Source organism: Aspergillus novofumigatus (genome assembly GCF_002847465.1).
Source record: "Aspergillus novofumigatus IBT 16806 chromosome Unknown P174scaffold_2, whole genome shotgun sequence".
Classification (NCBI taxonomy): domain Eukaryota; kingdom Fungi; phylum Ascomycota; class Eurotiomycetes; order Eurotiales; family Aspergillaceae; genus Aspergillus; species Aspergillus novofumigatus.
In genome coordinates this window covers 2,926,821-2,953,996 of record NW_020194275.1, presented here as the reverse complement: position 1 = coordinate 2,953,996, position 27,176 = coordinate 2,926,821, and the positions used below count along the sequence as shown (strand labels likewise).

At 50.9% G+C, this 27,176-nt stretch overlaps 14 protein-coding genes across 14 annotated transcripts; 6 read left to right on the top strand and 8 right to left on the bottom strand.

Moving 5' to 3' along the window:
- The first annotated feature begins 1,449 nt into the window (after window positions 1-1,449).
- P174DRAFT_448955 (uncharacterized protein) lies at window positions 1,450-2,505 on the top strand. The gene is made up of 3 exons (XM_024828800.1): window positions 1,450-1,898; window positions 1,960-2,091; window positions 2,151-2,505. The coding sequence occupies exons 1-3, from the start codon at window positions 1,570-1,572 to the stop codon at window positions 2,179-2,181; spliced, it is 492 nt and encodes a 163-aa protein (XP_024685911.1). The 5' UTR covers window positions 1,450-1,569; the 3' UTR covers window positions 2,182-2,505.
- Window positions 2,506-2,549: 44 nt separating this feature from the next.
- Window positions 2,550-3,826, bottom strand: P174DRAFT_510362 (uncharacterized protein; the record flags this gene model as incomplete). The annotated part of the gene is made up of 2 exons (XM_024831665.1): window positions 2,550-3,740; window positions 3,818-3,826. 2 exons carry the CDS (start codon window positions 3,824-3,826, stop codon window positions 2,550-2,552), a joined length of 1,200 nt encoding a protein of 399 aa, XP_024685910.1.
- Window positions 3,827-5,154: 1,328 nt separating this feature from the next.
- On the bottom strand, window positions 5,155-6,826 carry P174DRAFT_457990 (putative MFS transporter; the record flags this gene model as incomplete). The annotated part of the gene is made up of 3 exons (XM_024829602.1): window positions 5,155-5,393; window positions 5,450-6,764; window positions 6,812-6,826. 3 exons carry the CDS (start codon window positions 6,824-6,826, stop codon window positions 5,155-5,157), a joined length of 1,569 nt encoding a protein of 522 aa, XP_024685909.1.
- A 542-nt stretch (window positions 6,827-7,368) lies between these two features.
- P174DRAFT_365765 (putative toxin biosynthesis protein (GliH)) lies at window positions 7,369-8,700 on the top strand (the record flags this gene model as incomplete). The annotated part of the gene is made up of 3 exons (XM_024822078.1): window positions 7,369-7,871; window positions 7,925-8,514; window positions 8,585-8,700. 3 exons carry the CDS (start codon window positions 7,369-7,371, stop codon window positions 8,698-8,700), a joined length of 1,209 nt encoding a protein of 402 aa, XP_024685908.1.
- A 421-nt stretch (window positions 8,701-9,121) lies between these two features.
- P174DRAFT_439097 (Zn(II)2Cys6 transcription factor domain-containing protein) lies at window positions 9,122-10,834 on the top strand. Its single transcript, XM_024826711.1, has one exon. The coding sequence runs from the start codon at window positions 9,159-9,161 to the stop codon at window positions 10,386-10,388; it is 1,230 nt and encodes a 409-aa protein (XP_024685907.1). The 5' UTR covers window positions 9,122-9,158; the 3' UTR covers window positions 10,389-10,834.
- P174DRAFT_439096 (uncharacterized protein) lies at window positions 10,505-11,421 on the bottom strand. Its single transcript, XM_024826710.1, has 2 exons — window positions 11,403-11,421; window positions 10,505-11,345 (listed from the first exon to the last, which is right to left on the bottom strand). The coding sequence occupies exon 2, from the start codon at window positions 11,334-11,336 to the stop codon at window positions 10,686-10,688; it is 651 nt and encodes a 216-aa protein (XP_024685906.1). The 5' UTR covers window positions 11,337-11,345; window positions 11,403-11,421; the 3' UTR covers window positions 10,505-10,685.
- Window positions 11,422-11,744: 323 nt separating this feature from the next.
- On the bottom strand, window positions 11,745-12,292 carry P174DRAFT_439095 (uncharacterized protein). The gene has a single exon (XM_024826709.1). It carries the CDS (start codon window positions 12,249-12,251, stop codon window positions 12,036-12,038), a length of 216 nt encoding a protein of 71 aa, XP_024685905.1. The 5' UTR covers window positions 12,252-12,292; the 3' UTR covers window positions 11,745-12,035.
- Window positions 12,293-13,251: 959 nt separating this feature from the next.
- On the bottom strand, window positions 13,252-14,106 carry P174DRAFT_418281 (class II fructose-bisphosphate aldolase; the record flags this gene model as incomplete). Its single annotated transcript, XM_024824677.1, has 1 exon — window positions 13,252-14,106. The coding sequence occupies one exon, from the start codon at window positions 14,104-14,106 to the stop codon at window positions 13,252-13,254; it is 855 nt and encodes a 284-aa protein (XP_024685904.1).
- A 265-nt stretch (window positions 14,107-14,371) lies between these two features.
- P174DRAFT_428761 (NAD(P)-dependent oxidoreductase) lies at window positions 14,372-15,787 on the bottom strand (the record flags this gene model as incomplete). The annotated part of the gene is made up of 5 exons (XM_024825530.1): window positions 14,372-14,929; window positions 14,976-15,176; window positions 15,203-15,468; window positions 15,533-15,668; window positions 15,722-15,787. The coding sequence occupies 5 exons, from the start codon at window positions 15,785-15,787 to the stop codon at window positions 14,372-14,374; spliced, it is 1,227 nt and encodes a 408-aa protein (XP_024685903.1).
- Window positions 15,788-16,748: 961 nt separating this feature from the next.
- On the top strand, window positions 16,749-17,271 carry P174DRAFT_439093 (uncharacterized protein). The gene is made up of 2 exons (XM_024826708.1): window positions 16,749-16,853; window positions 16,903-17,271. The coding sequence occupies exon 2, from the start codon at window positions 16,933-16,935 to the stop codon at window positions 17,239-17,241; it is 309 nt and encodes a 102-aa protein (XP_024685902.1). The 5' UTR covers window positions 16,749-16,853; window positions 16,903-16,932; the 3' UTR covers window positions 17,242-17,271.
- A 2,159-nt stretch (window positions 17,272-19,430) lies between these two features.
- Window positions 19,431-19,852, top strand: P174DRAFT_106805 (uncharacterized protein). The gene has a single exon (XM_024820996.1). It carries the CDS (start codon window positions 19,570-19,572, stop codon window positions 19,807-19,809), a length of 240 nt encoding a protein of 79 aa, XP_024685901.1. The 5' UTR covers window positions 19,431-19,569; the 3' UTR covers window positions 19,810-19,852.
- A 478-nt stretch (window positions 19,853-20,330) lies between these two features.
- Window positions 20,331-21,115, bottom strand: P174DRAFT_439091 (Hsp20/alpha crystallin family protein). Its single transcript, XM_024826707.1, has one exon. It carries the CDS (start codon window positions 20,951-20,953, stop codon window positions 20,501-20,503), a length of 453 nt encoding a protein of 150 aa, XP_024685900.1. The 5' UTR covers window positions 20,954-21,115; the 3' UTR covers window positions 20,331-20,500.
- A 3,326-nt stretch (window positions 21,116-24,441) lies between these two features.
- On the top strand, window positions 24,442-25,503 carry P174DRAFT_439090 (uncharacterized protein). Its single transcript, XM_024826706.1, has 3 exons — window positions 24,442-24,766; window positions 24,851-25,154; window positions 25,221-25,503. Exons 1-3 carry the CDS (start codon window positions 24,742-24,744, stop codon window positions 25,381-25,383), a joined length of 492 nt encoding a protein of 163 aa, XP_024685899.1. The 5' UTR covers window positions 24,442-24,741; the 3' UTR covers window positions 25,384-25,503.
- Window positions 25,504-25,607: 104 nt separating this feature from the next.
- P174DRAFT_365322 (uncharacterized protein) lies at window positions 25,608-26,519 on the bottom strand (the record flags this gene model as incomplete). Its single annotated transcript, XM_024822048.1, has 1 exon — window positions 25,608-26,519. The coding sequence occupies one exon, from the start codon at window positions 26,517-26,519 to the stop codon at window positions 25,608-25,610; it is 912 nt and encodes a 303-aa protein (XP_024685898.1).
- Between the last annotated feature and the right edge of the window lie 657 nt (window positions 26,520-27,176).

Here is a 27,176-nt window from a genome sequence, read left to right as displayed (position 1 = left end):
CAGACGCGTGCGAAAGACTGGAGGGCTTCGCGGTTTTATCATCTTGCGTTCCGATGGGTTGATCGAAGTCTGAGTCGCGAATCGACAACGTCGACCATAGTTCGGAGGGAAAACCGACGCTAAGTCGATATCGGGATTGTCGCTGACCTAGAACTGGAGCTGATTCAGGGTCCTCCGGTTGAGCTTTGCTGTATCTGTTTTCAGATGTTGGAATTGTAATTTTCGATGCTCCTGGAGATAGGAGTCAGGGATGAGTGCCATCAAATCGGCCGCTGGTTTCTCTCGAGCGCCGTCGTAAATATTTGCATCAGCTCTTGATTAGGATCCACGGCGGCACAGGCCAGGGAGGTAGGTATTTCCGTAGTATAGCAGTATTGTCCATGGTCATTGAGAAGCAATGGGCTCCAAAGCCTTTTGCGAAATGGACGATTGTAAGAAATAGCTGGGTTAGAAGAGTGAGACAAACAGCGGCCCAGGGTTTGTCAACATGTATGATGCAGGAAGCTAGCTAAAACAGAGCATTTAGCCATAAGGAGTGTTACATTAGCTACATCCAAACATTATGCTCTATATGTACTCTGGGCTCTATAGACTTAGTGCTTCCTAGATTAAAATATCTCGTGCGCAGACTCTACGGACTAGGAAGGATTTCACGTATCTTGAGGAGTTTGGTATACTTACTATATACAAGAGGTGAAGATCGCCACAGACGAGCTTCATTCACTCACTGTGATCACATAGAGGGAGCATTTGACGGATTTTAGTGACTATTTTGATGTCCAGGCGAGTATGCCTAGCAAAGTGAGAATATCGCCTAGGGAAGCAAGCGAGATCGTCAGGGCTTTACTGGGAGCTCTATCTGAGTGTCACATCGGACATGGTACATAGCAAGAATGCTAGCTTTTATACAAGATGACCCTCATAACGACTGCGGGCTATCTCGACCTTTCAAACTACCTGAACGGTGCGTCTCCTGGTCCCCTATTAGAATGATCCCAATGGTATCTGTGGGGTGACTGCTCGACTGAGGCCTTACTTTTCGGACGTCTCGTAAGTCTGCAGTGTCCCTGAGCAGCGCGAAACAGTACGTGGTCGTTTGAAGGAGAGGAGTTGGGCCTATATAGATGACATGGATATGTCGAGACCGCAGGGGCCAGGGGCCAGTAGCATAGCCCACGGCGGTGGCCGGTGGAAGAGCGGCAGCTCAATAAGGGTTACGGAGTATTTTCAGCGCTAATGATGTTGTTGTATAGAGGTACTATCGCTAGCTTATTTAGTTTGTATTGACTATTACCCCTCTAGGTGTTCTAATAAGTGGGATTCTGGGGGCCACCCAATCTTGGCATTGTTGCACCTCGGGCTTTATATAAGGTTATGCGCCTGTTGTTTTTCAGCTTTGTTTTTAATTTCCCTTGTATTCTCAGCCAACTCTTGAGTTAAAGCCAAACACTCTACAAAATTATACATCCTATTAGCTGACTGGCAGTTGATGCCATTAGCCTCCACTTTCTATATATAGGCTCTTAACTCCACCTCACTACACAAGATGTCACCTCCAGAGCCACCTATATGGTGGCGTGTGTACGCATACTGCAGAAAAATGTCGTCCAAAAGCTCTTTACTAACGTCTTTAGTATCTTGCTGATTCTCGCCGTCGGTTCTTTTCTTCCCCAGATATTGCTCATCCACAGGAAACAAACCATTAATGGGGTCTCTTTGATGACCATCTTGTCGAACTTGATTATTGCCACTGAGCATCTCTCGATCTATATATTCTTACTCTTTGTTGTGTATGAACAAGATGGCCACCCTTCTTTCTTTCTACATTACCCCACAAGCGCAGGGGACAGGTTTAGTTTGTGGCACTGTGCTGTGGTCACAATCCTTTTTGTGGCATTGTGAGATCCCATCCTAATGTCCAGAAGCAGTATGGGCAAATACTTATATTTGTCCCCGCAGATTCATACAAATTCTCATCTATAGCAACCGGAAGTTACTCTTGGTTGCCACTTACACCATCTTTCTCCTTATCTCGATCGTTCCTCTGATGATTATCAATTCCATCCCCGACCATGGACCTCGAGATCTTTGGTCCGCAATTTTTTACGGCGTGCACTCCACCTGCATTTACCCAATTCTCACGGCGCTAGGTGTTCTGGGGATCTTCTGTCAAGCTCGTGAGATCTTGGTTGCACCAATTTCAAATGCGCTGAGTGTGCAGAGTTTGGCTACGCAAGCTCTCATCTTCACTCTCGTCTCAGTGACATGGATACCGAGTCTTACATTTCCGTATGAGAAATTGGAGGGTCATTACAACTGGAATACCTTTACTGTGTGGTACGGGGCTGTTGGTTTCATCATCGTTGACAGCTTCGTCTTCGCCCTCGGCCAGGCAGTACTTCTGTTACTGGCCTTGCATCGCTCCTCTTCGAGCAAAGCCACTGTACAGCGGGGCACCGAGACAGAGCCGCTTTTGGGGCATCCGGCTGAGATGTGAATATCCAGATATCATCATTTCTTTCAGACTTCATGCCTTGTAAGCAAGGATCTCATTCAACCATCGTAAACTCGACCCAGTTACTAGCCGGGACCACAAGCCCTGGCCGGCCCCCATTGTCTTTTGGATCGCGAACCAAGTAATTAACCCACACCACGGTATTTTCATGATCCCCAAGGTGTCCCCAATCCCACCAGTCCAGCTGCGCACCCTTAAACCTGTACCGGAATTCGTCACCAGGCGCTGCATGCTTCGGGAAATCAGTCACCTCCCGCGTGAATGACCAGGACTCACCAGGCACCAGGGCCACGAATTCATCTTGCTCGTTGCGGCCGACATTTACTGGGACGGACTTGGAAAATCTGTACCTGTGATATGTAAAACTGCCGGGAAGTTCATGTGGGCTCCAGTGGCACTTTTCTCTAAGGTAGAGCCTGAAGCCCCCCTGGCGGCTATCGATATCTTTGAATATGGGCGTATGAAATGTGACTGGCTTTCTGTCTAAGCCATCCGGAGCTGCGTCATACGACAGCGTCATTGTGACTGGATAGCGCAGCCGACCCCGTGAATTGCGATCTCTCATCGATAGCGTAGCAGGTCCTGCGATGGTGAGGCTGAAGACCGGGGCGCCGCTCACCCTGCCAGATGCCAAAATGGGCGCGGGAGAAGGCGGCAACGGGCCCACTTCGTCTATATCGCTTTCCACCTCGAGAATCCTCAGTAACTGGTGTGGCCCGCCCGGTAGGATCACTGGGAGGCTCTTGGGGCTGAGTGTGCGGCCACTGTGCTGCGCTAATGTGCCCCAGTCCCACAAAGAGATTTGTCCGCCTACCCAGAGGATTCTGTAACGTTCTCCTGGTCGGAGGGAATTGAAATAGACAGACGGCAAGTCCAGCTCCCAGGAGACGCTGGAGCCTGGGTACAATTCCTTGAAGCACGGATCTGACCTGGATACTTCTCTTGGGTGCAGGGATTTTGCCCGCAGGTGGCTAGAATCGACTTGAACGGGTTGCAGGTCCTCCGTGAAGTCACGATTGGAACGAACTAGCATTATACCGGGCTGGCCAAAGGCATCCTCAATAGGGTTCCAGTGAATGATGCATGGTTGTGTGTGGGGATCATCTTCATCCCGCGTGATTGTGATGACGAGGGGGTATGACGTGTCAAAGTCGAGATCGAGACATGATTTGCCTTCCAAAGTAAGAGTAAGACGGGGAGTAGAAGACCTCAGGAAAGATGAGAGCTGGCCCATTTGTGCTGGAGTCAAATGAAGGAAGTGGTGTGCGTGTGGGTGGGAGGTTGTTGGGTGGACTGGGCCACTGGGGCCATCGAGGCAGGTAGTTATACGGATCACCAAGTGCGCTAGCTAACATAGTCCCTGTCACATGATAGGTGGTCACTGCCAAACACCCTCATGGGCTGCACAGTGGCTAGTAGTAGCCTAGTAGGGCATAGGAGGACTGAGTGTGAAACCGGAGACTGATCAATATCAACAAGGGGTTGTGGTTGATCGAAATCTTCGATACTGGAAGAGAAGATTGTTGAATCGTCGACCCCCTGATATGGTTCACTTGCTTACTTATTACGTTGACTGAAGGTAAACCCGCTTGCATGCTTCCACCTATCATGAGGGTACGGGTACACGAGGAGCGAACTATCTGAGCAAGAGAAATCCGGTCAAGCTGGAGAGAGGAAAAAATGAGACATTTGGCATGATAGAGAGGGAAGAAAAGAAAAAGAGGAAGACGAAGAGTCGAATAGCTACCGAACTGAGGAAGCAGAAGAATCAAGCAGATATCTGGGAAAAGGGAAGAGAGAGGGAGAGGGAGGCGTCTGGACAAGAGTGCTGGTGATTCAAGTTGCTTAGTCGTCCATTAGAGCATCAATATTTTCCAGGATAGCATCGCGGTAAAGCCCCATTCCAGGACTCCGTGGGTGGAAACTTCTGATCTGTCGAGTCGGATACCAGGGTCTGACATGCTGCGAGTTCACATTCCTATCTCTGATGGCCTGGGTCGCACTGCCAAATGACCAAGCTAATGGTCCATTCGGCTCTTCCTTGATCGCAATGAAAGCTAGACACAGGAATTCCTCGTATGGATCTGGATCTGTGCCTATCATTTGCTGGCAAGTTGATGCCTCTGGAAGGTTGATCCCAGCCTGCATAAGGGAGGCAATATCGGCGGAATCGGAAGATGTGACAGCGTTGTTGTTGAGGGGAAGATCGGACCAGCCGCTCAAAAAGAAGTAGGTGTTTGGAGCCGTGGCGTCGGGCTCATGAATCCCTTGCTCACACCGGCGGTGCCTGTCAAACTTCGGTTGGACGTCAACATAGCGGACCTCGGTTGATCCTAGCTAGGAATTGGCATCTTGAACGGCAGCTTCAATCAAGCTGTTGAGCTAACCCACCAGGGCATTGAGTTCTGTACGTAGAGACGTGGTAAGGTAAACCTTCCCTCGATCGACATAGATCCAAGGAGGAGTAGACGAGACATTGCAATAATATAGTTACTTGACGGCAGTTGGATTCTTGTGAATTAGGGTCCCACATGCCGTCATTTGAGTCCTCTAGGATTTCAAGGAAGGAAGAGAAGAAGCTAAAAAATAATTATATTACCTTAACAGATTCAGACCATATGCACCATATCTTGAACCCCTCATGCAGCAGCCGTAGCGGTGATGAACAGCCGCTCCCATTTCATACCAAAGGTCGCAAGCAGGGTGACTGCCCCAGCCACAACGCATAGAATATAAGTCCGATCAATGGCCGTAACGATCGCAGCGAGAACCCTGCTCTTAGTAGCCGGGTCTAGATCCCGTACGAACGTCGAGCCAGTCCCGGAAATGGCATCGATGATGGTGGAACGGGCCTCGTGCGGGAGAACCCATGCAATCCCTAGAAACAAAACCATAAGCGCACAGCCCACAAACGCGAAGGGAAAGGTGACTTACGCTTTGCAGCCTCATTGACGAAGACACACTGTGCAATGACCAAGGCAACCGTCAGTCCATTGAGCTGCGCAGTGGTGGTAAACGCCACAGCGGCAGGGACCTTTTCAGGCTTGACTTTGGCCTGCGCTACGGCGTGGCCGAGTTGGAGGTACATTCCCGCTCCTAGACCGATCAGCGCACTGTAGCCGTAGATAGCTCCCGCGCTGCTGTGAGGGTGAATTGTGTACATCAGCGCGGAGCCAACCAGGCACAATGCGCCTCCCATGATGTACCACGGAATGTAGTAGCCCAGACGGGAGGTGAGGAATCCGCCTCCGACGCAACTGAAGACGAGCAGGCAGACGAAGGGGAGTAGCCGGACGCCAGACTGAAGGGACTCGTCCGACGCGGTGAACTGGAAGTATAGGGGGATGATGTATGTGGGGACTGTGACGCAGACTCCTGTGCAGCAGCCGCAGATGAAGAGGAGGGTGAGGAGCGGCTTGCGCCACGAGACCAGTTCAACGGGGAAGAGGCGAGTTTCTTCTGTGGTGAAGATGCAAAAGGTTTGCTGGATTCCAAAGACGATAAACAGCACCCCGCCGAGAACAAGTGCGACGATGATGCCTGGTGCATCCCAGGGATACATGGCGCCAGCGAAGTTGACACCGATGACTCCCACCGCAAAGGCACCCATGAGGATGAGCGAGCCCAGTAGATCCATCCGCTTCAGCCGCTCGGTAACGGACATTCCCACCGGCTGCGGATACAGCGAAGGCAGCAAGAAGATGTACACCGGGGTGAACAGGCCGCCAACGCAAAGATTGATGTAGAACGACCACCGCCAGCCCGCAGAGCTATCGGTAAACGCACCGCCGATGATGGGACCGAGCACGGTGCCCGCGCCCCAGGTCAAACCCATCGCGCTGATGTACATCGGACGTTCTTGCATCGACGTCAAGCGAGGGAGGAAATTCATGACGCCGACGTACTGGCCCACGCCGCCCACGCCGCAGACCACACGGCCGCCGATGAGCATGTTCATCGACTGCGCTGCGCCGCAGATGGCGGAACCCGCCATAAACACGGCAATTGAAAAAATGTACATCCACTTGATGTTGAACTGGTTGAAGATCTGGAGCCAGGTGAGGACGGTGGCGCTGGAAGCCATCACGAATGCGACACCGGACCAGGCTAGCTTGTCGACGCCATTCAATGATTGGATGATGGCGGGCTGGATGTTGGCGACGATGGTGTTGTCGAGGGCAAAGAGGAATGTTGAGCTGTAGATGGCCAGAACGACCGTCACCCATAGGTCGTCGCAGGAGGAATGGCCCTGACTTGGGATTTAGAATATATACAGTGTCTCTAGACGTCAACTACGCTGACAAATGTCATGGAATGATAAACTTCGGATTAGAAATTACATTCAGGCAAAGAAAACAAGGACATTTGATACAATCATCTGATTCCACTCTAAAGAACAGTGTTCGGGTGCTTGACGGGAGATTAGGGCTGGGGGAATTGCCGAAAGGGGTAAGAGAGTGGTTATATTTGACAACAGGAACAACACCGCAGCATGAGACGGAATCCACTACTACTTAGTTCTTCGTCGGTTTCATGTATCTAAGTTACCACTTGATGATTATTACGAGCATTTTTTGCTGGCTCCTGCTCCTGCTCTCAGCAGTCAGACCAAAAAAGGTCCCGAAGCGTGCTGACTAAAAACTCCCCGAGATCGGGCAGTTTTCACTTGCCCTAATGTCTGCTGGCGATGTCACTTCACGAAGCCACGCTACTCTCCACTTCCATATATTCAATTGATACAAGTCTGTCAGGATGATTATACATGAGAAAGCCTTTATCTTGTCCAAATTTGCTCCCATTCTCTTGGCCACCAGCGAGCAGGTACGGCCTGAGGACTTTGACTGACCAGCGACATGTTCGACAACTTGACTCGCAACCTGGAGATTACGCTTCAGAACATGCAAGATGCATATTCCTCGCGCGAGGAGATGCCCTTTTCGGCCACCAAACTATTGACGCCGACTTCCATGGCCGTCGCTATCGTCACCACCATTCCACCCCCGGGTCCCACACGGGTCGTCGTCGGGATGACAGCCTTCACAACTCTGTGGCTCTACGTGCTCACCCATTGGGTAGCAGGTCCGTCTTTCTTCATGGATGCGATCTTTATGATCTCAATCACGGTGCGCTGGATGCTAATGTTCCTAACTGGAACTCCCGAAATCGACTACTCCCAGACGAGTAAAACCGCGACGAAACTTGGCAGCGCCAGTGCGGACGGTGGGATCATACGCAACTTAACGTTGCTGGACAAGGTTAAATGGAGCGTGGAGCTGTGGTCGTGTTGGCGCGGGCAGGGCTGGAATTACGCTGACCCTCACCTCAAACGAGGCGCGGAGCAGACTCAATCTCGGCGGTATGTCTGTTTCCCTGAATGTTCTGGTGCAGCTGCTGATAGAGTTCTGGCAGGGACTTCCTAATTGCAAACGCAGGTAGAATCCTTCTGAACCGGTACATCTCCGACCTGGTGCGCAAGTATGCGTTCTGCGCGTTCTGGCCGGCTCACGATACAGACGCGGCCATTGTAGATTTCCCTTCATTGCCCATGCTACACCGACATCTACTGGTAGGGGCTCAATTGGTTCGAGACAGTCTCATGCTGGACAGCGAATACCGCAAGGCTTCGCTGCTCTTCGTCGGGCTGTGTCTTTCCACGCCGGATCGCTGGCCTGGCCTCTTCGGCAGTCCGGCCGACTTGTACACTGTTCGGAATTTTTGGGGGAGAGTCTGGCATCAGATCTTCCGGCACATGTTCACACGGGCTGGCGAGGTGGTAGCTAGAGCCCTGGATGCCAAGAAAGGGACCCTGGTGTACAAGTATACGAAACGGTATGTCGGATTCTTGGTCTCCGGAGTCCAGCACTACGCGTGTCCGCTGTTAATCCCGTCTTTGCGCTACGGCTGGGGAATGTTCTGGCAGATGCCAGCGTATGCTGCTGTTATCACGGTGGAGGATTTAATCAAGCACTATGGCAAGAAAGCTGGGATCCGCGAAAATGGTAGGTTCTCGTCTTCTCCTCTCCCCTCTCTTTCGTTACCTCGACCATCTTTGCTAAAGGTTCACAAAAGGCTTTATCCGCGGTCTAGGGTATATCTGGACGGCATACTGGATGACATTGATCTACGCCTTGCCTGTTGGCTATGTGTCGGACATTGGGGGGTTCGCGGGTGTGTGCGCGGCATAAATTTTTCTAACGCCAGCAAAGCATCGATAGCTATGTTGAGAACAGAATTATGGAGCTTTTGCATACTTTACTCTGTAACGATTGTATGTAGACTTGCTGAGTTCGAAAGTTGTTATTATCCTTCAGAGTACAGACAGTTCATAGTTGATCTTATAGAGAGTCCTGGGTCTTGTCGATCAGCTGAAGGGCTAACAGAGTGGAACCCTGCTGTCAACTATCTGTAAATTAAGTGCTGATCCCTATCTTTGATGAAGACTCACAGAAGACAGAAATCATCCAGATGGGCACCATCAAATGCCATTTAAATGTCTGCCTGATATGCAGTCAAAAAGAGCCACCAACTGGTGATTTACTTCTGCTTAGTAATTCTCTCCCATTTGCTTCTAGCCTTCTCCACACTCAGACAATCATCGCACCATCCATAACATCGTAAACAACCACGATCAACAAACTCAATCATGCCTTCGACTCCTTCATCTCCATCTCCAGTGTGTACACAAGCTGCGGTCACTGCAAACTGGGAGCGTCTGCGCAAGTCCTGTGATTCTTGCCAGGAAGCCAAGGTCAAGTGCAGTCAACACAAGCCCTCGTGCCATCGCTGCCTTCGTCATCGCCAACCATGCATCTACAGCCCGCAGCGTCGTACTGGACGGCCGCGAAAGAGGCTGACACTCGACGGGAATGCATATCCCGCCGCCAGTTCAAGGAGCGACATAGATGGGACAATAACCAGAGAGCCGACTAGCTCAACTGTCAACGGCCAGGACCTCCTCATGGCCGATGTCCGCGGTGATGATACACCCTTGCTGGCCGGTGGCATTACTGCGGACAACATCAATCCCATCGACAGCGTTTTTCACCCATCGTTCGAAGTCTTGCTAGCAGTCTCGCCGCTCAGCAAGGATCCGACAGCCAGCGACAACAACTCAGACGCCCATCATATGGGCTATCTCGCGGCCTCTCCGTCCGATGCGTGGGGCGATTTATCCCTTTTCTTGCCCAGTTACAATATCTCCAGCCCACCACATCCGGAGCATGTACCCGGCATCAACCAGATGCCACCACTCAGTGTGGACGCCTCGAACACAAGCAGTGAGTGCGGGGACTGCAGAGCCAAATGTTACGCGGCGCTTCTTCAACAGCTGTTGTTCTTGCGCCAATCGCTTCCGGAGACTGCTCGTCCTTCAATCGACGTGATACTGCAGGTGGAGCGCCACGTGCGCGGTCTTCTCGACCGAGTTTTGGGCTGCGCCGCGTGCCTGAGTAATCGTTCGTCTGTTCTGCTCATGTCGGCGATTACGGAGCGTGTGATCCAGATGCTCGACTGGATCATCGAGGAGAAGACCCTACTTGACACCGAAAGCGCGCGCTCCAGCCGGGGAACAGTCAGTTCCTGGGCGCGGACTTCACAACTACCCCCGGCCGGGAACCGTACCGGCGGTCGGCCGTATGTGTGCCTCATTCCATTACTTGTAGGAAACACTGAACTAGACGAGGATACCAAACAGTACTTCCTCAAGCAGCTTATCCTCATGCGGATGAAGAAGCTTGCCGCCAAAGTACAAGATGTGCGACGGACAACTAGTACGCGCCCCGGGGACTGCATCTATCGTGCTGCCGAATTGGTGCTTGCAGAGTCACTTCAACGATTGGACTACCTTCGCGGCCAGGTTCAAATGTGGGAGTGAATGCTTCCATTTCCCACTAACGGAATAATGACCTTGAGATATTCATGCAGCGTTCGGACCGTTATTTTCTAACCTTCGCCAATGTTAGAAGAAGCGAATATTAGTTTCTTGAACTTCTTTCTTTCTCCTTAATCGGTCTTTGGCCTTCAATCAATTCAACACATTCCACCTCAGTTTCCCTGCATTTCTCAACCTTGCATTGAGACAACATCTCTACTTTCTTCCTGGTTTCTTGAGGTACAATATCCCATAGCCCACTTGTTAATAATCATCCGTACTATATTATTTCCTGCGTCTTCACTCAGAAAGCAATCTCCCCAACAGCCCCAACACCCTAGACAAACACTGATTGACAGGACCGTCGCCCTCCCGACCATACAAGCCAGATCTCGTCCCCAACGCCATCCCCAAGTCAAAGTCAACCACGACAGTAGCAGTAACAGTAGCAGTAGCACCAAGCGCGTTACTACTCCCAGTTGCATCCTTCCCGCGGACATACACATCGCGCAGAAGAGCACTCAGGCGCGTAAGCACGGCGTAGACCACCTGTCGCGCGAGGAGGGTCTCCTCCTCATCCTGGAGGGTGAGTCTGCCCAGCGCCATGGGGGATTTGGTGCATGTCCACGAGGAGCCTTCATTTCCCGTTCGAGTAGGAGCAGGAGTAGTGCTACCAACACCAGCGGCGGGACCTAGCTCATCATCGAGGAGATGGTAGGTCGTGCAAGCTGCATGGCAGAGGGAGAGCACCGCGTCGGAGAGATCGACGATGGGAGTAGCCAGGTCCTGATTGTAGTTGTGGCAGGGGTGTTTACATGCCTCGATGGATTTGGAGAGGTCGGTGAGGGGTTGAGTGATGGTGGGGAGGAAGCTGAAGTCGAACTGGCCTTTTGTGGGGATGGTGGAGGAGAGCTGCTTGATTTGGGGTGGGCAGGGGCAGGTTGTCGTCATTGTGGTTATCTGTATCTATAGTGAGTTTTCTATTCTCAGATGAGTTTAGATCTCTGGGTGACTTACAGTGGGTCATGGGATGGCATGATCTGGATGTGTGACGGAATTGAGTTGAATGGTTCAAAGATGTGGTCTATCATCGTGTATGACTAATTAGTTGGATACTATTCTAGTGTTTCTTTCCCCTTATATAACTCTTCAAAACACCACTGCTCTAGTACTGTAAGAGACTTATATGGGCTTCCTCTACCTTACAAATATGTACAAAAGGAGTGACAGGGTCAGATATATTAATCTTATAATATATTTCTAGCATTAGTGGCTAATACACACTGAAGCGCTCTCTTACGATTAAGGGTTACGGCCATATAAAATACAATCCTCTAGAGCAGGTACTCAATAAGTTTACTCTCTTTCAGATAGTGTTTCCCAATATACAGAGCTATATATCCCTCGCGCCGACTACCTGACAATTCTATCCCAACTGCTCCCGTCACCTGCTACTTCTCTATTAGTGCCGATAACCCGGCATCCCGAAGAATTTCGTCTCGCCGTTCTCCACGATAGACCAAAAGACAGAGAAAAGAGAAACAGAAAAAGCCCAGAAACAAGACTTGTAGATAGCATGTATCCACCACACATACAAACTGACAGGTCCGGTAGTACATCAAATGGAACAGGACAATAGAGGCGAGGAATCTATGGTACGTCAATCGAGACAGTCAGATATGGTAATTGCACATACAGAAAGGGATGCTTGTAGAACCCGGCTTTTTGCATAAGACGCTCGGGAAAGCCGATGTAGGAGGAGACGGCTGCGGCTACTTCCTTTTGCTTAGACGACATCAGGTGAGATTGGACGGAGGGTTCGGGCGTCTTGGGGTTGGGAGATGAATGAGGCATTTTTTGGTTCATAGCTTTAAATGGATGCAGATTAATCAAGACATGAGGTGCAAGTTAGATAGGATGAGCCCCGTATTTTATCAGTCTGTTGCCTGCTGGCCGATTATGTAAATAATGGATCTAAGCTTGTGGCTGTTTCTAAGCCTTCTGGGCCCATCAGTGGGTCCTATCCACTCTAAATTAGGGTAATACTAGGCTATGATGGGAAATGTACATTGCAAACTAGTGTACTTACAAACTGCAACGTACTATGGAGCTGTAGCCCAAAACAGTCACTATAGGGTTAAGAGATAGTACATAGGTTCCGCCATTCCTAACCAACATTAGGTTAGTGGTTACATACTCTCTCTTAGTTCAGAGATTATCAAATAACCATTAAAACCGCCGAACTCAGGTTAGAAGTATTCTTTGTCCGAAGATTAGTGATCAATGCTCAAATTGAGTGTCTTTGAGAAATGGCACGTGAGCAAGCCCAAAGTGATACTGCTTCATGAATACTCTGGTCCTCTGGCAGATGGCACTGAGTCCGTTGTGGTATAGCCGGCGCGACATCGTTCAGTAGGGTGGAATCAAGATGAACAGTCCTTAATGGTTTCTGAGCCAACACTGATCGATGTATGTTCAACACAAGAGGAACCTTCGCAGTGTGCTCGATATTTCTCACACGGTCTCGCACTTTACCAATATTGGAATTCCTAGGGAAGCCGTTGCCCGCTGGCCAACTATACCGATACTTACGGGGGATTATTCAGGGCTAAAAAAAAAAGCAATTGTCTTGCAACTATAGCAATCTCCCCTTTAACTGAACATAAGCTATATTAAGAAGGGTCAATATGCGCATGTTTGTGTTAGGATATCGGCGTTCGCCCCGAGCGGCATACAGAGAGACGGAGGACTGCCGAATCGGTCCTCGGCCGAGATGCGGGGAAACGTGGGGTTAATATTATGGACGAAAGGAATGGCAAGGAAAATGTATGTCTCAAGTCTATGAATAATAATGATATGGATAGCATTAAGCAGCCTTCCCTGTAGACCCCAACATATCCATACACCTCTCAACCGCCTTCTGCATCTCATTCGTCGCCTCCTCGAGCACAGCTGTCAAGGGCGCGCGGCCCGATTTCTCGCGCTGCACCCGGACATACTCATTATTCAACACCTTGTTGATATTCACCTTGGACACCCCACACTCAATGCACTTGGCAAAGATCTCCGGCGTGAACGGATCCGCCCCATGCAGCACAAGCTTGACCCGATCCCCCACCGCCTCCTGAATGCTCTTCAACCGATCGTACTCCAGCCGGATCCCCCGCGGCCCATACTCGCCATGCACGTTCCCAAACGCCGGAGCCAGCCAGTCAATCCCCGTATCCGCAAACTCGCGGCTCTCGTCGGGAGTCGTAAGTAAACCTTCTAGGTCAGCCGTGTCCGCGACTCCGTCCTCCCCGCCCTCGATCCGCCCGGGCTCCGCCTCCGTCGCGATCCCGCGCTCGTGGCAGTACGCTACCAGTTCCCGCGTAAGACGCAGGTTTTCTTCCTTCTCGTAGTGGCTCATGTCGACCATGATGCTGTCGAAGCCACCGAGGTCTGCGGCGTAGCGGATGATCTCGGGGGTTTGCGCGTGGTCCATGTGTACGGCGATGGGGACGGATGCTTTGCGGGCTGCTTCGGCGGCGGCGTGGACGAGTAGGCCGTCAGCGTAGTGGATGGCCCAGGGGAAGAGGAGGATCATGGCTGGCGAGCGCTTGGCTTCGGCGGCGCGGACGGTGGCCAGGATGCCTTCCAGGTTGTAGCAGCACATGGCGGGCACGCCGTAGTGGTTTGAGGCGGCGTGGTCGAGAATGGAGAGGGCGCGGTTGGAGGACATTTTGGAGGACATTTTGCAGTATAAAGTAGGCAACGAGAGAGGAAAATGAGAGGCAGAAAGGTTTTGCAGTACAGATTGTAGGTTCAATCGGACATGGGTCTTTTTATATATGGGGATGTTTACTGCAGAGGATAACTCCCCCACTCTCTGCACGGAGTTGGTCCGACTGACGTCAATGCGCATTTGGCATCCCGCGCATTTCAGGGAGTTAATGAAGGCATTAATTGAAGGCATTACATAGAGAGATCCTAGTACAACTGTAAAATTACTGGCCAAACATCTTGATCACGCTGGTGCTCGCTTCCCCTCCGAGTCCGTGTCTCCTTGCCACCAGCAACTTCTCCAGCGCCGCATTCCCCAGATGCAGCGGGCAATGCAGATCCCTCGCCTTCTGCACCACCTTCTCCATCTGTGCTACGGCTTCATCGAGCGTCTGCGACCCTTCCGGCGCATTGTCGCCAATTCTTCCCTCGATCATCTCCAATCCCTTGTCGATAAACACTTTGCTTGCGCCGGCCGCGTCGCTGACTAGTCGGTGGAACATGGCGAGATCAACGTTTAGATACCGCGCAAACGCAATAGCTTCTGCGGCTGCCACGAGGTTGACTCCCAGCATCAGATCGAGGACGAGCTGGAGGGCAGCGGAGGGATCCTCCGCGGTGCAGGTCACCTCGGCGAGGGGTTTCGGATAGTACTGGCGGACCATGGCGGAGTCGTCTTTGGGGCCGTAGCCCTGCAGCAGCGCCGAGAGGTAGACTTGTTCGGCAGTCGAGCAGAGAGGCGTGGGGAAGTGGTGCTGGCGGGCAGAAGTCGTGATAATACCCTAGACAGTCAGCACCTGTAGAAAAACACATCGTAAGACAACGTACCACATCCTTGAGAATAATCGTCAGCGCACTGGCACCGGGATTCCAGTCCTCCTCCACCATGCGCTGTAGCCGGTTCTCATGCATCCACGTCCAGGCCTCCGAACCAATGATCTTCTCAGCGGTCGTCTTCGCATCGAGCCCCAACTGCGCCGCAAACCCCATCGCCTCACTGGCGCCCAGGATATGGATCCCCGCCAGCACCTGATGCACCATCTTCATGTTACTACCGGCCCGACGCCGCCGGGGACAAGGTACAGCTTGTTCGTATCAGACATCACCTGCAGAATCTCACGACCGCTGTTCAGCGCCTCCTCCGACGCACCAGCCATGATGGACAAGGTTCCGTCAGCGGCGCGCTTGGCACCTCCAGAAACAGGGCAATCGATGAAGCGGATATCCGCTCGGCCGCGGGACTGCAGCTCTGCCGCTACGGACTGCGCATAGGAAGCGGGGACTGTGGAGCAGAGGAGAAGAGTAGCATTCTTTGGGAGGTCTGTTCAGCTCAGTATCAGCTTTGTTTCTCATAGTTGTGATACATGGCAATGGATGTGACGTACACTGTACAACGCCGTCATCTCCAAAAAGAACAGACTGGGCCTGCGGCGCCGACGCGACCATGCAAATGTAAAAGTCCTTGCCCTCTGCCGACTCCCGAAGTGATGAGGCCGGAATTCCTCCCTGAGACTGGAATCGCTGCACCGAGGCGGGGAATACGTCGTAGCCGACGACGGGTATCCTTCGCGGACGAGGTTGGTGGCCATGCCGAAGCCCATGGCTCCTAGGCCGACGAAGCCGATCGTGGGTTTGGACATTCTGATTGATCTGATGTTTTTTGAGTATTCACAGAATTTGAATGTAGGATTGGATTTGTGGTTCCTCTGTCTGCAGAATTCGAAGAGATTGAGGTGTTTATAAAGCGCGGGGAAAGGTCCAAGCAGTGGGGGAGAGTGGGATGAATGACGGCTGTCGGAGTTGGTCCGATGTACACTCACCAGGCTCAGTTGGTGACAGCAGAGTGATTATTCACGGTTCTGTCATTATAGAATGCTGGCAAAAATACTAGTGACGGAATCAGACAAAGTGAGATGAGATTCACGCGATTAACCTGGGATTATTCACGTAAAGGAGAATAAGCGAGAATACGCGAATGGATTCACGTATCAGGACTCCACGAGAAAGATATATAGCTCCTTCTTCTCCCCTCTCGAGGCCTCTTCTTTCTCTCATCAGTCAGGCAGATCTGCATTGGCTTTGGATGTCCAAAAAAGTCATATCGGCATCTACTTATTAAAACGCCTCTTCAGTTTCATGTTACTATCCCCTCGGTCAGCGATGACCTAACAATCACCCCTTGAGATGGGTGCGCTCAGCGACTCATAGCAACAAGGCTACTCGACCGCTTACACAACCCGCTTGGTCACTTCAGTCATCCGCAGAGGATTTATCCTCTCGCGAGGTGACGTTGCAATCTGTGAGCCGGCCCCGGGCGTTTCTCCCCGGAGGCCGTCTCATTGCACGGACGAACCCTTGCGGCATGGCAATCATCAGGTTACCCAACAACGTGGGCGCCTGGCCTAGGACATACGGCCTAGGCTCGCTCCAAATGGATTGAAATCAACTCACGAAGTTGTGAAGAAGAAGGTATGTTGAGCTTGCAAGTCTGAAAGGATCGTCGACTAACAGGAAATAGGGTGCGACTAAACAAGACCCAAAATACAATGTCCACTGAAACAGCACCGCTGAACAGCAAATGGCGAGCCGTGGCAGGGTACACCTCCATCGTACCCTTCCAAACAAGTAGAAGAGGTGCCCGTCCAGCAGATACCGGTCGAGCAGGACCTTTGCCAGCTAAAGCTATTCTTCCCACGGACAACTTAGGTGAGTGTACCGGATGAAGCAAACAAAATCTGATGCTAATCGACGACAGTGGTATCGTCTCTCCAGCAAACAACTTCCAATGGCAAGCATTGCCTCCTCCGGTGGATGGTGGTTCGTCGGAAAGGCAACAACCAGTCATCAGCAGAAGAAGGCACCCGGAAGAAAGAGCGGCGCAAAGAAGCCAAAGGCTCTGTTTCCGACTATCGCTGACCAGGTCATAATTGATTTGATATGTCACCTTCCTCGGTGCCATTCAGAGAAGAATTTCTATGGCACTATGGGCCTTGTCTCGCTGCGCGACATGGAGTCCGCAGCGGAAGGCTTGCCTCCATATCAACGACAGTTTAACATTTATCTGTATACTTGGGAATTGAGGATATTGGCCTGAGAGCCGAGATTGAACCGGAACAACATATGGCAATTTCAGGGGCAGTACACGACCCATCCTTCGACTACGGTCCCGAAATGTATGGCATGTTGATTGGCGTCTGGCCCAACCGATTCTTGGGGCCCCTCATCCAACATACATCTGACAATGCATTGTTCACATTGCCCTGCGGCATTTGCAGCGTGACGTCCCAGTTCAGCATCAAATCAATATATGGAGAAGTCACTCGGTATCCTTCGCCAACGGGCCGGCAGACTTTGAGAGCCGAGATGCTCGACATAAGGGAGCCAGTCCTGTGGAAACTAAACTGCGTGGGAGTATGGCATACTCCGTGGGTCGCTCTCTTCAAAACAAGGCGTTTGAAATACTAATGCGATTACCAGGTTATGTCTAAACTCACCGGGTATCGAGTACCTCGTTAATGAGGCGCTGCCGAATTCGGATCAACACATTCGATAACATCGAACAAGCTTATCGCTCGCACCGTGGCATAACTGGAAACAAAAAGACACGCAAGGTACGTTGACGAGTTGGGTTTTGGTATATCTTGAGGGCTCTTCACTGACGTTCGGCAGACCACTCAATACAACCAATTCCTGGTTGGTCTGTCATATCTTCGACCAACTCGGAGAATGGCCGGTCTGCTGCTTTGCTACGCCCATGCAGGCAATCTGGGTATGTTCCATGGACGGCTGCCATGCAGTTCTTCATCACTGCCCTCGAAGACGTCTCCCAAAACCAGCGCTTCGGAGCGTCGAGGTGACGCACTACCTTATGTGCTGAGATCACGAAGAACGACTCATGAGTCATGACTGTTATACAAGCATTTACATGCCTAGCTCTGGCCTGAGACTGTTTCGACAGCTCAGCTGAGCCTACTTGAACCCTGATCAGCCAGCATCCATTGTATGGATGTTCGGGAGAAAAAGGGGATCTTTATGTATCATCTAAACGTGAGGAAATCATCCTCAAGTGGTAATCGTCTTGGGCTCGCGAGGCCGTTCCTCCGAGCCAGCTGCCTCCTTATTTGGCATGTTTTGATATTCCGAGGGTTGGGAGGCTCCTGACGCTGTGAGTGCTTCCGAAAAACTAATCTGTTCATCTGGCTTACTTTTTTGTCTAAGTCGCAAAATGGTTGACAATACCTCTCAAGGATTTTATGCGTGCGAATTGCCTCTGGCACGGTAAGGGGGCCCAGTGTGAGTTCTACGCGGGGAAGTCTTCGCATTAGAACAGTGACGACGACATGTGAATACCTCCTTCGGTTTCTCCTGCCTTCCTTCACTTCTCTCGTCGTTCTATTTCAGGTTGTACTAATTCTTGTAGCACCATTGTCCAACAGGGGGTCTTCGGGCCGTGGATGGCGGCGAAGTTGTTTAGGACTGGCCGTTGGACGAAACTGCTCCTGCTGTTATCATTTCGTCTCCTGCGGTGACTGATATTACTTCTTCTGCGCCCGCAACAGATACCAAACGGCAGACTCTCTCTGGCCGTGTTCGGGATTCTGGAAGGGCTTCGACTCCCGCGTCATCGTCGCCGCTCCGACAAGGCATCATCTATTTCGAATGACCCTTTGGTTCCGATTCGCGCACATCTCATCGTCCTCCGTCTTTCGATATTGACCGGAGGGCATCTCCTTCAGCAAAGCGCCGCCGCCGCAACCCGCTAGACAGAGCCATTCTGTCCTGGCCAGTTTCGATCTCCAACTTCGAAGACCTTGAACGACTTCGACAGATTCGCGCTGATTTTGTTCGTTTCACAAAAGTCGTGGACACAGAGATTGATGCTCTCGAGTCTGCTCTCGTCGAGATCGAAGAGGAGGGAACATGAACATAAAATTACGGATACATTCTACCCTCACTTCAAATACCTGCAAGACAGGCAACATTTCAACTGCGATTTCTTTATTGTCGCTATACGAGCGGAATCTGTTGTGGTTTTCAGTCGGGACGATGGATACGTTGCTTGGATTGCTGCTCAGCATACATTTGTTGAGGGAACACGTTCCCCGACTATGATCACCGACTATAAACAAGTATACTTGCAATAGCCGGTCTGTGACAGTTGCCCAATCGGAACCACAGTGTACATCGCGCACACTGGACTGCAAACCCAACCCCTGGAGATGCTCTGCGCGATTCCCCAGCGGTTAAGCGTGACCATATCAGATTGGAAAAATACTTCCCCGACCTTCTTCATGCCATTTTCGTTTGTTGACACTTCTTCCTTTGTTCCACACACCATGCTCTCAGCCGGGGAAAGGCCTCAGCGGTGCGTTGGGCATACGATAGACAGGATTGGGTCAAGCAGCCAGGTTTGTGGATATGAATGATCGAATCCCATATTAGTGTTTCTGGATTGTACACCATGGATTTGTCCCGATTGGAATCTGTCTCCATTGTTTACGTGCTATACTCTCCTCTTCACTCATGGACCCATCTGAATGCATGCACCTCGGGCCGTACGGCCTCGCGTTTTGGCCAGCTGTCGACAGCAGCATCACGCATCCGGAAGGTGACTTGCGTTGTGATATCTGGCCTTGTATTCTTTTATTTATCGGTGGGATGATCCCGTCTCGGTAAGGGAACGGCCTTCTATGATCTGATCTGCCTCATCTCACCAATTTGCTAGTGTTCTGCCGATGAAAACGAACCACAATATCAGGTGAAGAACAGAATCAACAAACACCATCGAAGGTCACCATTGTTTGATTGATCTCGATGCAAAGAACCCAGTCTAACTCGGTGCATGCAGAAACCAACGATGCCAGCCAACAATAATCATGAAAAGACCTTCCGCGGTTTGATTGGCACAGTCTCTCCCCAGCGTTGGAAGTTTAGCGAAGGAAAGGAGATGACACGCGCGAGTTTCAACAGCACGAGGAAGACGAACGACTTGTCTTTCATTTTCATTGTATTAACTTGGCTCCAGAAGTATAATTTCCTACGTTTGCTGTCTCCAGCTTATGAAAGAGTTTCGGTTACGAGATTTAAAGAGCAGAGTCGAAGCAGAGTGCCAAAAAGGATGGTCTACGATGAGGGGATATACTCAGTACTCGGTAGTAGTCAGTCCCGATGGCACATGTAATATTTGTGTGCATTCCATTCGCAAGTAAGCATAAAGAACCAATCTTGTTTCCAGACTCATATCTCCTTGCCCATACCCAAGTAAGTATGCTGTCAAACATACAGCAGATCTGGAAGACTGCCCATCAAGCACGGACATGTAACCATAGCCTCCATGTTGCGTTGCATCACTCTCACTTAATATCAATACGTTTGCTCACAGAGGATTCAGCCGTTTTCGGGATGGTAATCGACAGAACACCGTCTTTCAAACTAGCATCGATACCATCGCGGTCAACACAGTTGGGAAACCGAAACGAACGTTTGAACTCTCCCACTGAACGCTCAGAGCACCACCAGGATTGTTCAGGATCTTCTGAGGTTGACTCTCGCTCAGAACGTCCCTTGATGGTAAGGATGTTGTCGTCGCTGAGTTCAATATCAATGTCTTTCTTATCCACTCCCGGAAGCTCTCCGTCGAGACGGTAGCTGTCTTTTGTCTCACGGACGTCAAACCGAGGGTAGTGACCCAGTACATCATGGCTGCCCACTGGGCGGTTCAGGAAGGACTCGAGGTCATTAAGAGCTCGAGACAAGGAGGGAAAGCCAGCGCCAGAGTCCCTTTGATTCCTTTGCATCAAAGACATTGTCCTGGTTTGCCATGGCTGGCGCGGCGGCACAGAGCGGAGAATTGGAGGGTGTGTAGCGAAGTGTCTCAGAGGGAAGTTCAAAAGCCTGCGAGAATACATCTTGGTCTATGATTGTTGGTGTCTTCTTTGTCATCAGAAGATAGCATATGTGCATCCATATATATCTTTACGGAAGTATAGAAACGTCATTATTGTATTTCATCGTTAAGTTCGAATCATGCTTCTCCGGAAGCCTCTAGAAGGTACATCGCCGCTGTACCGCGATGATCGATCTATATCCGTAGGATATGGTACTTCTGTGGCGTCCTGGGATAACAGACAGTATTTTGGTTAGACATTATTGTTCCATGGGATTCCAGCCGTTCGATTGCATGTGACCTGGACAACTATACATCCCACCGTCTATTACATGGCCCCAGGGGTTTATCTTCGCTGGCATTCTCATCATTACAGTGATTAGGGATACGGTTCCATTATCGAAGCTCTCTGAGTGATGGGCTGCGACCGCGAAACTTAATTTAGCCATATCGGCAAGCCGTAGCTAAAATAGACCATGATCATCCTAGATGTGGCGATCGACAGTTTGATGTTCGTCACGATGATCATGAGACCCTTGTTCCACATTCGAATTACTTCTGGCCTTTATTAACTCTTACCCGTAATTCATCCTGGTGTGTAACATAATTCCTATTTATCATCATTGCAATGAGTATGATGCATCCTCGATAGGTCTACACCACAGTGGGAAATGAGACTGAATGTTTTAAAGGAATACGAGAAGTCGGGCCTCTCCATACTGCTGTAGAAGGTAGAATGTTATCAGAGTAATAAGAACAACGGAACAAGAAGCTTGCTAACAGCTGGCTGATCTTCACCCTCTAGCCGAGTGAGAATACTTGGGCACATCAATGTATGGTTATAAAAGGCTCAGGAACCCCGAAGTTTCCCGAAGATTTATCTCATATAGTTCTAAGATCATTGGTGTTCATACACTGCGAACTGTAAGCTTAAGTAGTTTACCGTTGTCTCCTTTCACAAGATAAAATGCTGGCTGAGTGCTGCCGATGCCACCAACTTGATTTTTTAATCCTGTTGGTTTCTTTCGCCCCTGAAAACCGCGCAACTAAGGAATCGGAATGAGTCCATCAGCTGTTGTCTCTGTCATGTACCAAAGGCCTGTGACACTCACCTCGTACTGCAATAATCCTTGAAGATACTCATCATTCAATGTGCTGCATCCTAGCAGCTCGACATGTTGAAATTCCCTCGATAATCCAGCGAGTAGGGCCAACGGAAGGCTCACGGGCTTGATGTACGCAGAAGCAATGTGACGCACATTCGACCAAAGTCAATGGTGGAGCACATATTTGGATCCTCCAACATACGACGGAGGGCCAGAGGATTCACACTGCTGTAGTTCTGGGTGCGGAAGCGACCCTGTCGCCGACGTGTGTCAGCCTTGACTGTCGACTCGGTCAATTTGTCATGGCATCCTTTTGTGGTGCAGCAGTAGTCGGAGTTGGAGGCAGGCGATTGGAAACGGCCCCGGCTGAATGATGCGATAGAGGGTCAGCTTAATGGTCAAGATCAATGTGTTGGAGAGGCCAGAAGGACGTACTCCTTGGGGGTTTAGCAATCTTGGCTGAGCTATGGGCTTGTTCCAGGTTCACGGGAAAGATGATTGAGCCGTATGACCAACTGAGCAGATTTAGTGCTGCTGCATGCAAGAGAGAATGAGGTCCAGTGGGCCCGGTTGATCCAGAGACGGAAGGGAACGTTTCTCATACGCACGGCTTCCAAAATGGAGTAGGAAGATGAATGAAAGCTCCGAATATATAGTCACTCAGTCCCCTTTAGAAACCACCATTGGTTTGTAAAGGAGACTGAGAATCCAAAATAGCCAGTCTTTGGGGAGGCGATGCCAGTTGAGTCGAGAGCAGAAGAAAGCAAACACAACTGGATGCAAGATGGGCAGGCGCATCGGGGCCTTAGGCCATATGGATATTGATCGCCTGAGGCACTGAGCACCTGCCTCAAGTCAACCTTGACTTACCAACACACGCCCTTCGAAACTAGTTACATGGTACCGCCGCGATGAGGTGCGGACCGCATTCCCATCTGATTTTGCGTCGAGCATACAGAAGGACATGATAATGGAAGACAGATCTATGGGGTTCTCGCCGACACCTCTATAAATCCGCAATGCCCTTGAACAACGCCTCGACATGGCCTATCATCAACGCCCCGTTTCCACCATGTCCAACAAGATACTCACAGGCATATCCTCTCTGTCGTGAATGCCAAGCTCGGAGTCTGCGCCATAGTTGACGGCTATGACATTGAACCCGTCCACGTCAGTATCAAGATCGGTGGGCGCCGTCCCTCCTGGCCGAAAATTGACTCTATATTGGGATCATGACTTATGAATCTCGCGCACGGCTTGTGCAACAATGACTTTTGCTTCCTCTGCTGTTCCTGATGCATGCGCACGGAGAAACCTCCCTCTGCCGATGCAGGGACCAAGTTGGTTGCGACACCTCCTTTCACAATGGCCAAATTCACAGTGAAATTGCCGAATTTGATGGTGCCGGACAAGTCTTCGTATGAGACTGGATTGTTCCCAGTTTCTTGGCAAACGATGCGAACTGGCGTAAGGCCTGAAATAAGGCTCTTCCCTAGCCAAGGATATCCTGAATGAGCGACCTTTCTACTCTCACCGAAGTGAAGCCAATGCCTCCCTTATCGTTGTACCAATCCGCGCTTATTTTTGAACCAAAGTATCCAGATGGTGTCATGATCCATGGATTTCGAGACTTAGCTCCAGGCCTCAAGTACTCGAGACCCAGGAGGATATATGATCTCAGGCAGGGCTGAGCTGACTGTGGCTACTCCATTGACTAACGGATTGCTATTTGAAATCACCAGCACTAACTTCCGAAAGCTTGACTGAAAGTGCAAAGTTGAAATACCACATGGATATTTGTTATTGCCAACAAGTCTGTGTGACTTCGACACAGACAAGACCATCGTCAGGCAGTCTCCATCAGCCCAAAGATTCAGGCCAGTGAGCAGATTCAAAACAAATCGCTGGCACCAGCCAAGACAACTCCTCGTATAATAAGTTTTTACTGTGACCCGTCTACTGCTCAACCCGAGATTGACAAGAAATGTTTCCACTGCTGTACGAAGGACTCATCCCTTTTTAGTCGTTAAGTCAGTATCACGAACTCCACTATCTCCACAGAAATTAAAGATCCATGGATTGTTGAACCCCTATATCACACTAAATTAAACTACTATTGCTACTAAGCCAAAACAGGTGTCCGGGATGCCTTTTTGGCCTAGTGGTCATATGGTCAACAACACATGTGTTAGTATACTAGGGTAAAACTTCAATAATCAGCTAGTTATTCTGTAGGTTCCCCTTTGTACAAACAGGCAGCCGTAAATAAGCGTCTCTCACTGGCCCACAATCACAGCCTTGCCGATCCCCGTACAGCCTCAACGCAAAGCCTGCAAGCTCCAGTCCGCAAATGACATTGGCAGACCAGTCTCATTTAGCACTTCTTCCAAGGCCCAAGCCTCGTATTGTGAACGCTCATCTTCTACCCACAACTACAAGGCTAACAGCAATCAAAATGCGCCCGATGACTTTACGGAACATAAGCGAGGGCGTTGGATAGAACCTTGTTATATATAGACCCTCCCTGTCATATAAAGATGTCCATACCCCCAGCTCTGAGCGAACATCACCTAAAACAATCATACCACTCAATCAAATCACCATGGACTCCGAAAAGATCAACCCCAGTACGTCTCCGCTGATCTCTCACTCCACTGACAAAAACTGTAACTAACAGAATCATGATATCAGCCCCTGTGCCAGCATACGAGCAACACTCCAGCCCAGAAACCCACCATGCACAGGCCGCGCCTATAGTCCCAGTCCCCCAAAACGCACACATGCAGCCTCAATCTCATTCACCCCTCCCAAAAGACTACCACCAGCAGCAACAACAGTTCGCGCACCCCCAGCGCCGGGATACTACGCCGCAGCGCCCGGGATGGGCCACCCAAGCGGGTACAACACCGCGACACCAATGCACGCGCTGCAGCGCGGGCCGACGCCCGTTGACTGTCCCGTCTGCGGACAACGGGAGATGACGCGCGCGGAGACGCATTCGGGGAATACCACGCAGTAAGTTTCCTTAACTTCCTCCTCTGGATTCATTAGGAAAGAGAGAGGCTAATGCGGGATGTCTAGTGGGTGGGCGGCTGTGCTGTGCTGCTGTTTCTGTCTTGGGTGTATACCCTACCTGATGTCGTCGCTGAAGGATGTGGACCATTACTGTGGGAAGTGTGGGGTGATGTTGGCGACGTGGCATAATAGTGGAAGGGTGGATGTGCATCATGCGGTTAGGAATTAGGTGTCTTAGTTGTTTTTGTTGTGTGTATGTGTATGTGTATGTGTGTGTGTGTGTGTTCGTTTATGATACCAGAAAACATAGTTTTTATCTTCTTTTTCTGAATTTGAATGGTGCCACCGCATCGCGTTATCAGAGTAAGCAAGCCTAACACCAACACCAACACCAGGTATCATTAATGCGAATGCTACTATATACATCTTAGAAAAAACCATGCAGTCAAGCGGTCAAGCAGCCTCATAAATCGGCCTCTTGATATCACTCGTCCCATCCATCTCGTGCACCTGTCGGCTATTGCTCAGTTCCGCCTCCGCCCCGTTGCCGGGTAACTCGACGAACTTGGAGCCTGCGTATGCGCGCGGATGTCCATGCGCGTGCGGATACGCCTGGGACATCTCCATCTCGGCGAGTTCCTGCTTGTGCGGGACGATGTATGCTGGTGCTGGTGCCCCGGCTGTGTCGTTGGTTGAGACGAGGCCTAGTGGTGAACCCGGTGGGAATTGTGGTGTTTGTGGGGATGCAGAGCGTGGGTCGGTATCAGGCGCGGCTGGCTTGCGGTTGCGTCTTCCGAAGAAGAAGAAAAGGGCGGCGATGATACCGACGGCGGCGATTGCGCCGATGACGATTCCGGCGATGGCGCCGCCAGAGATGGAGGAGGACGATGGGGATGGGGTCGGTGTGGCTGATGCCGCTGCTGAAGTGGCTGATTGGGATTCTGCTGCTGTGGTTGTTACGGCGGTGGAGGTGGGAGTTGTTGATGTAGATGAGGCGGTGGTACTCTTCGAGGAGGTCGACGGGAAAATGACGCTGACAGACTCCGGGGGCATGGGGAAGACGTCAAAAGCGGGGAGATCGCGGCTGGCGTCCTGGCGCCAGACCCTGCCGTCACAGGCGTAGCCGGCGATTTGGGAGCATTCCGCGTCCTTGTAGAAGTGCATGCACCATTTTCCCTCTGGATCCCAGGCAAAGGGTTGGCCTTTCTGGTGCCAGATCCGCGTGCAGTTTTCGGCCTTGTTCTCATTGATGATGGTGGCGCCGGCGGTCGAGTTGCGCCATGTCAGGGTCCACGCGGAGGTCAGTGGTGTGAGGGCGAGAGCACCGACCGCGAGGGTGAATGTCCTCGATGAGAGAGGTGCCATGGCGATGTGAGGGTCGCACAGCACACAGCACGGCGAGTATGGGGTCAAGACGTTGATTCTCCTCAAGTGGGGAGCGGCATGTTTAAATGCATGGCAGCGTGTGTGGTGGATCGGAGCCGCACGACGCTAAGGGGCGCGATCTCGTATAAAATGTATGACAACCGGGACGATTACACGAAGAGCCGGGATTGAAGAGTCGTTGGCAATGCTTACTGGTGCAGACGTGATGACGGATGATCGTTTACTCCATCAGGGGTCGAAGGTCCATGCCTGTGGTGCAACTTGGGCACGCTGCGGGACTGACGCAGTCCAGAATGGCGCAAATTAGAAACACTTTGGAAGGATCAAGCTGTGGCAGGGAGCCAATCGAAGGTAAGCAGTCGGCCTGGCCTCCGACTCATTTCCATTCTCAACAAAGTGGATTATTGATCAATGTCCGTGGACGCGTTAATTGGTGCCTCATGGCCCGAATACGAGGTCAGGGACGTAGCGCAGGGTTAGCTTCTTAGCAGTGGATACCATCTTTCCGCACTCAGAAGAATTCTATGGATGATACTGAAAGAGATGATATTGAAGAATGCATTGTCGTGTTAGATGATTTGAGACGATGCTTTCTCATAACGAATGACAGTGTGCGAACAGTCAAGGGATGGTGTT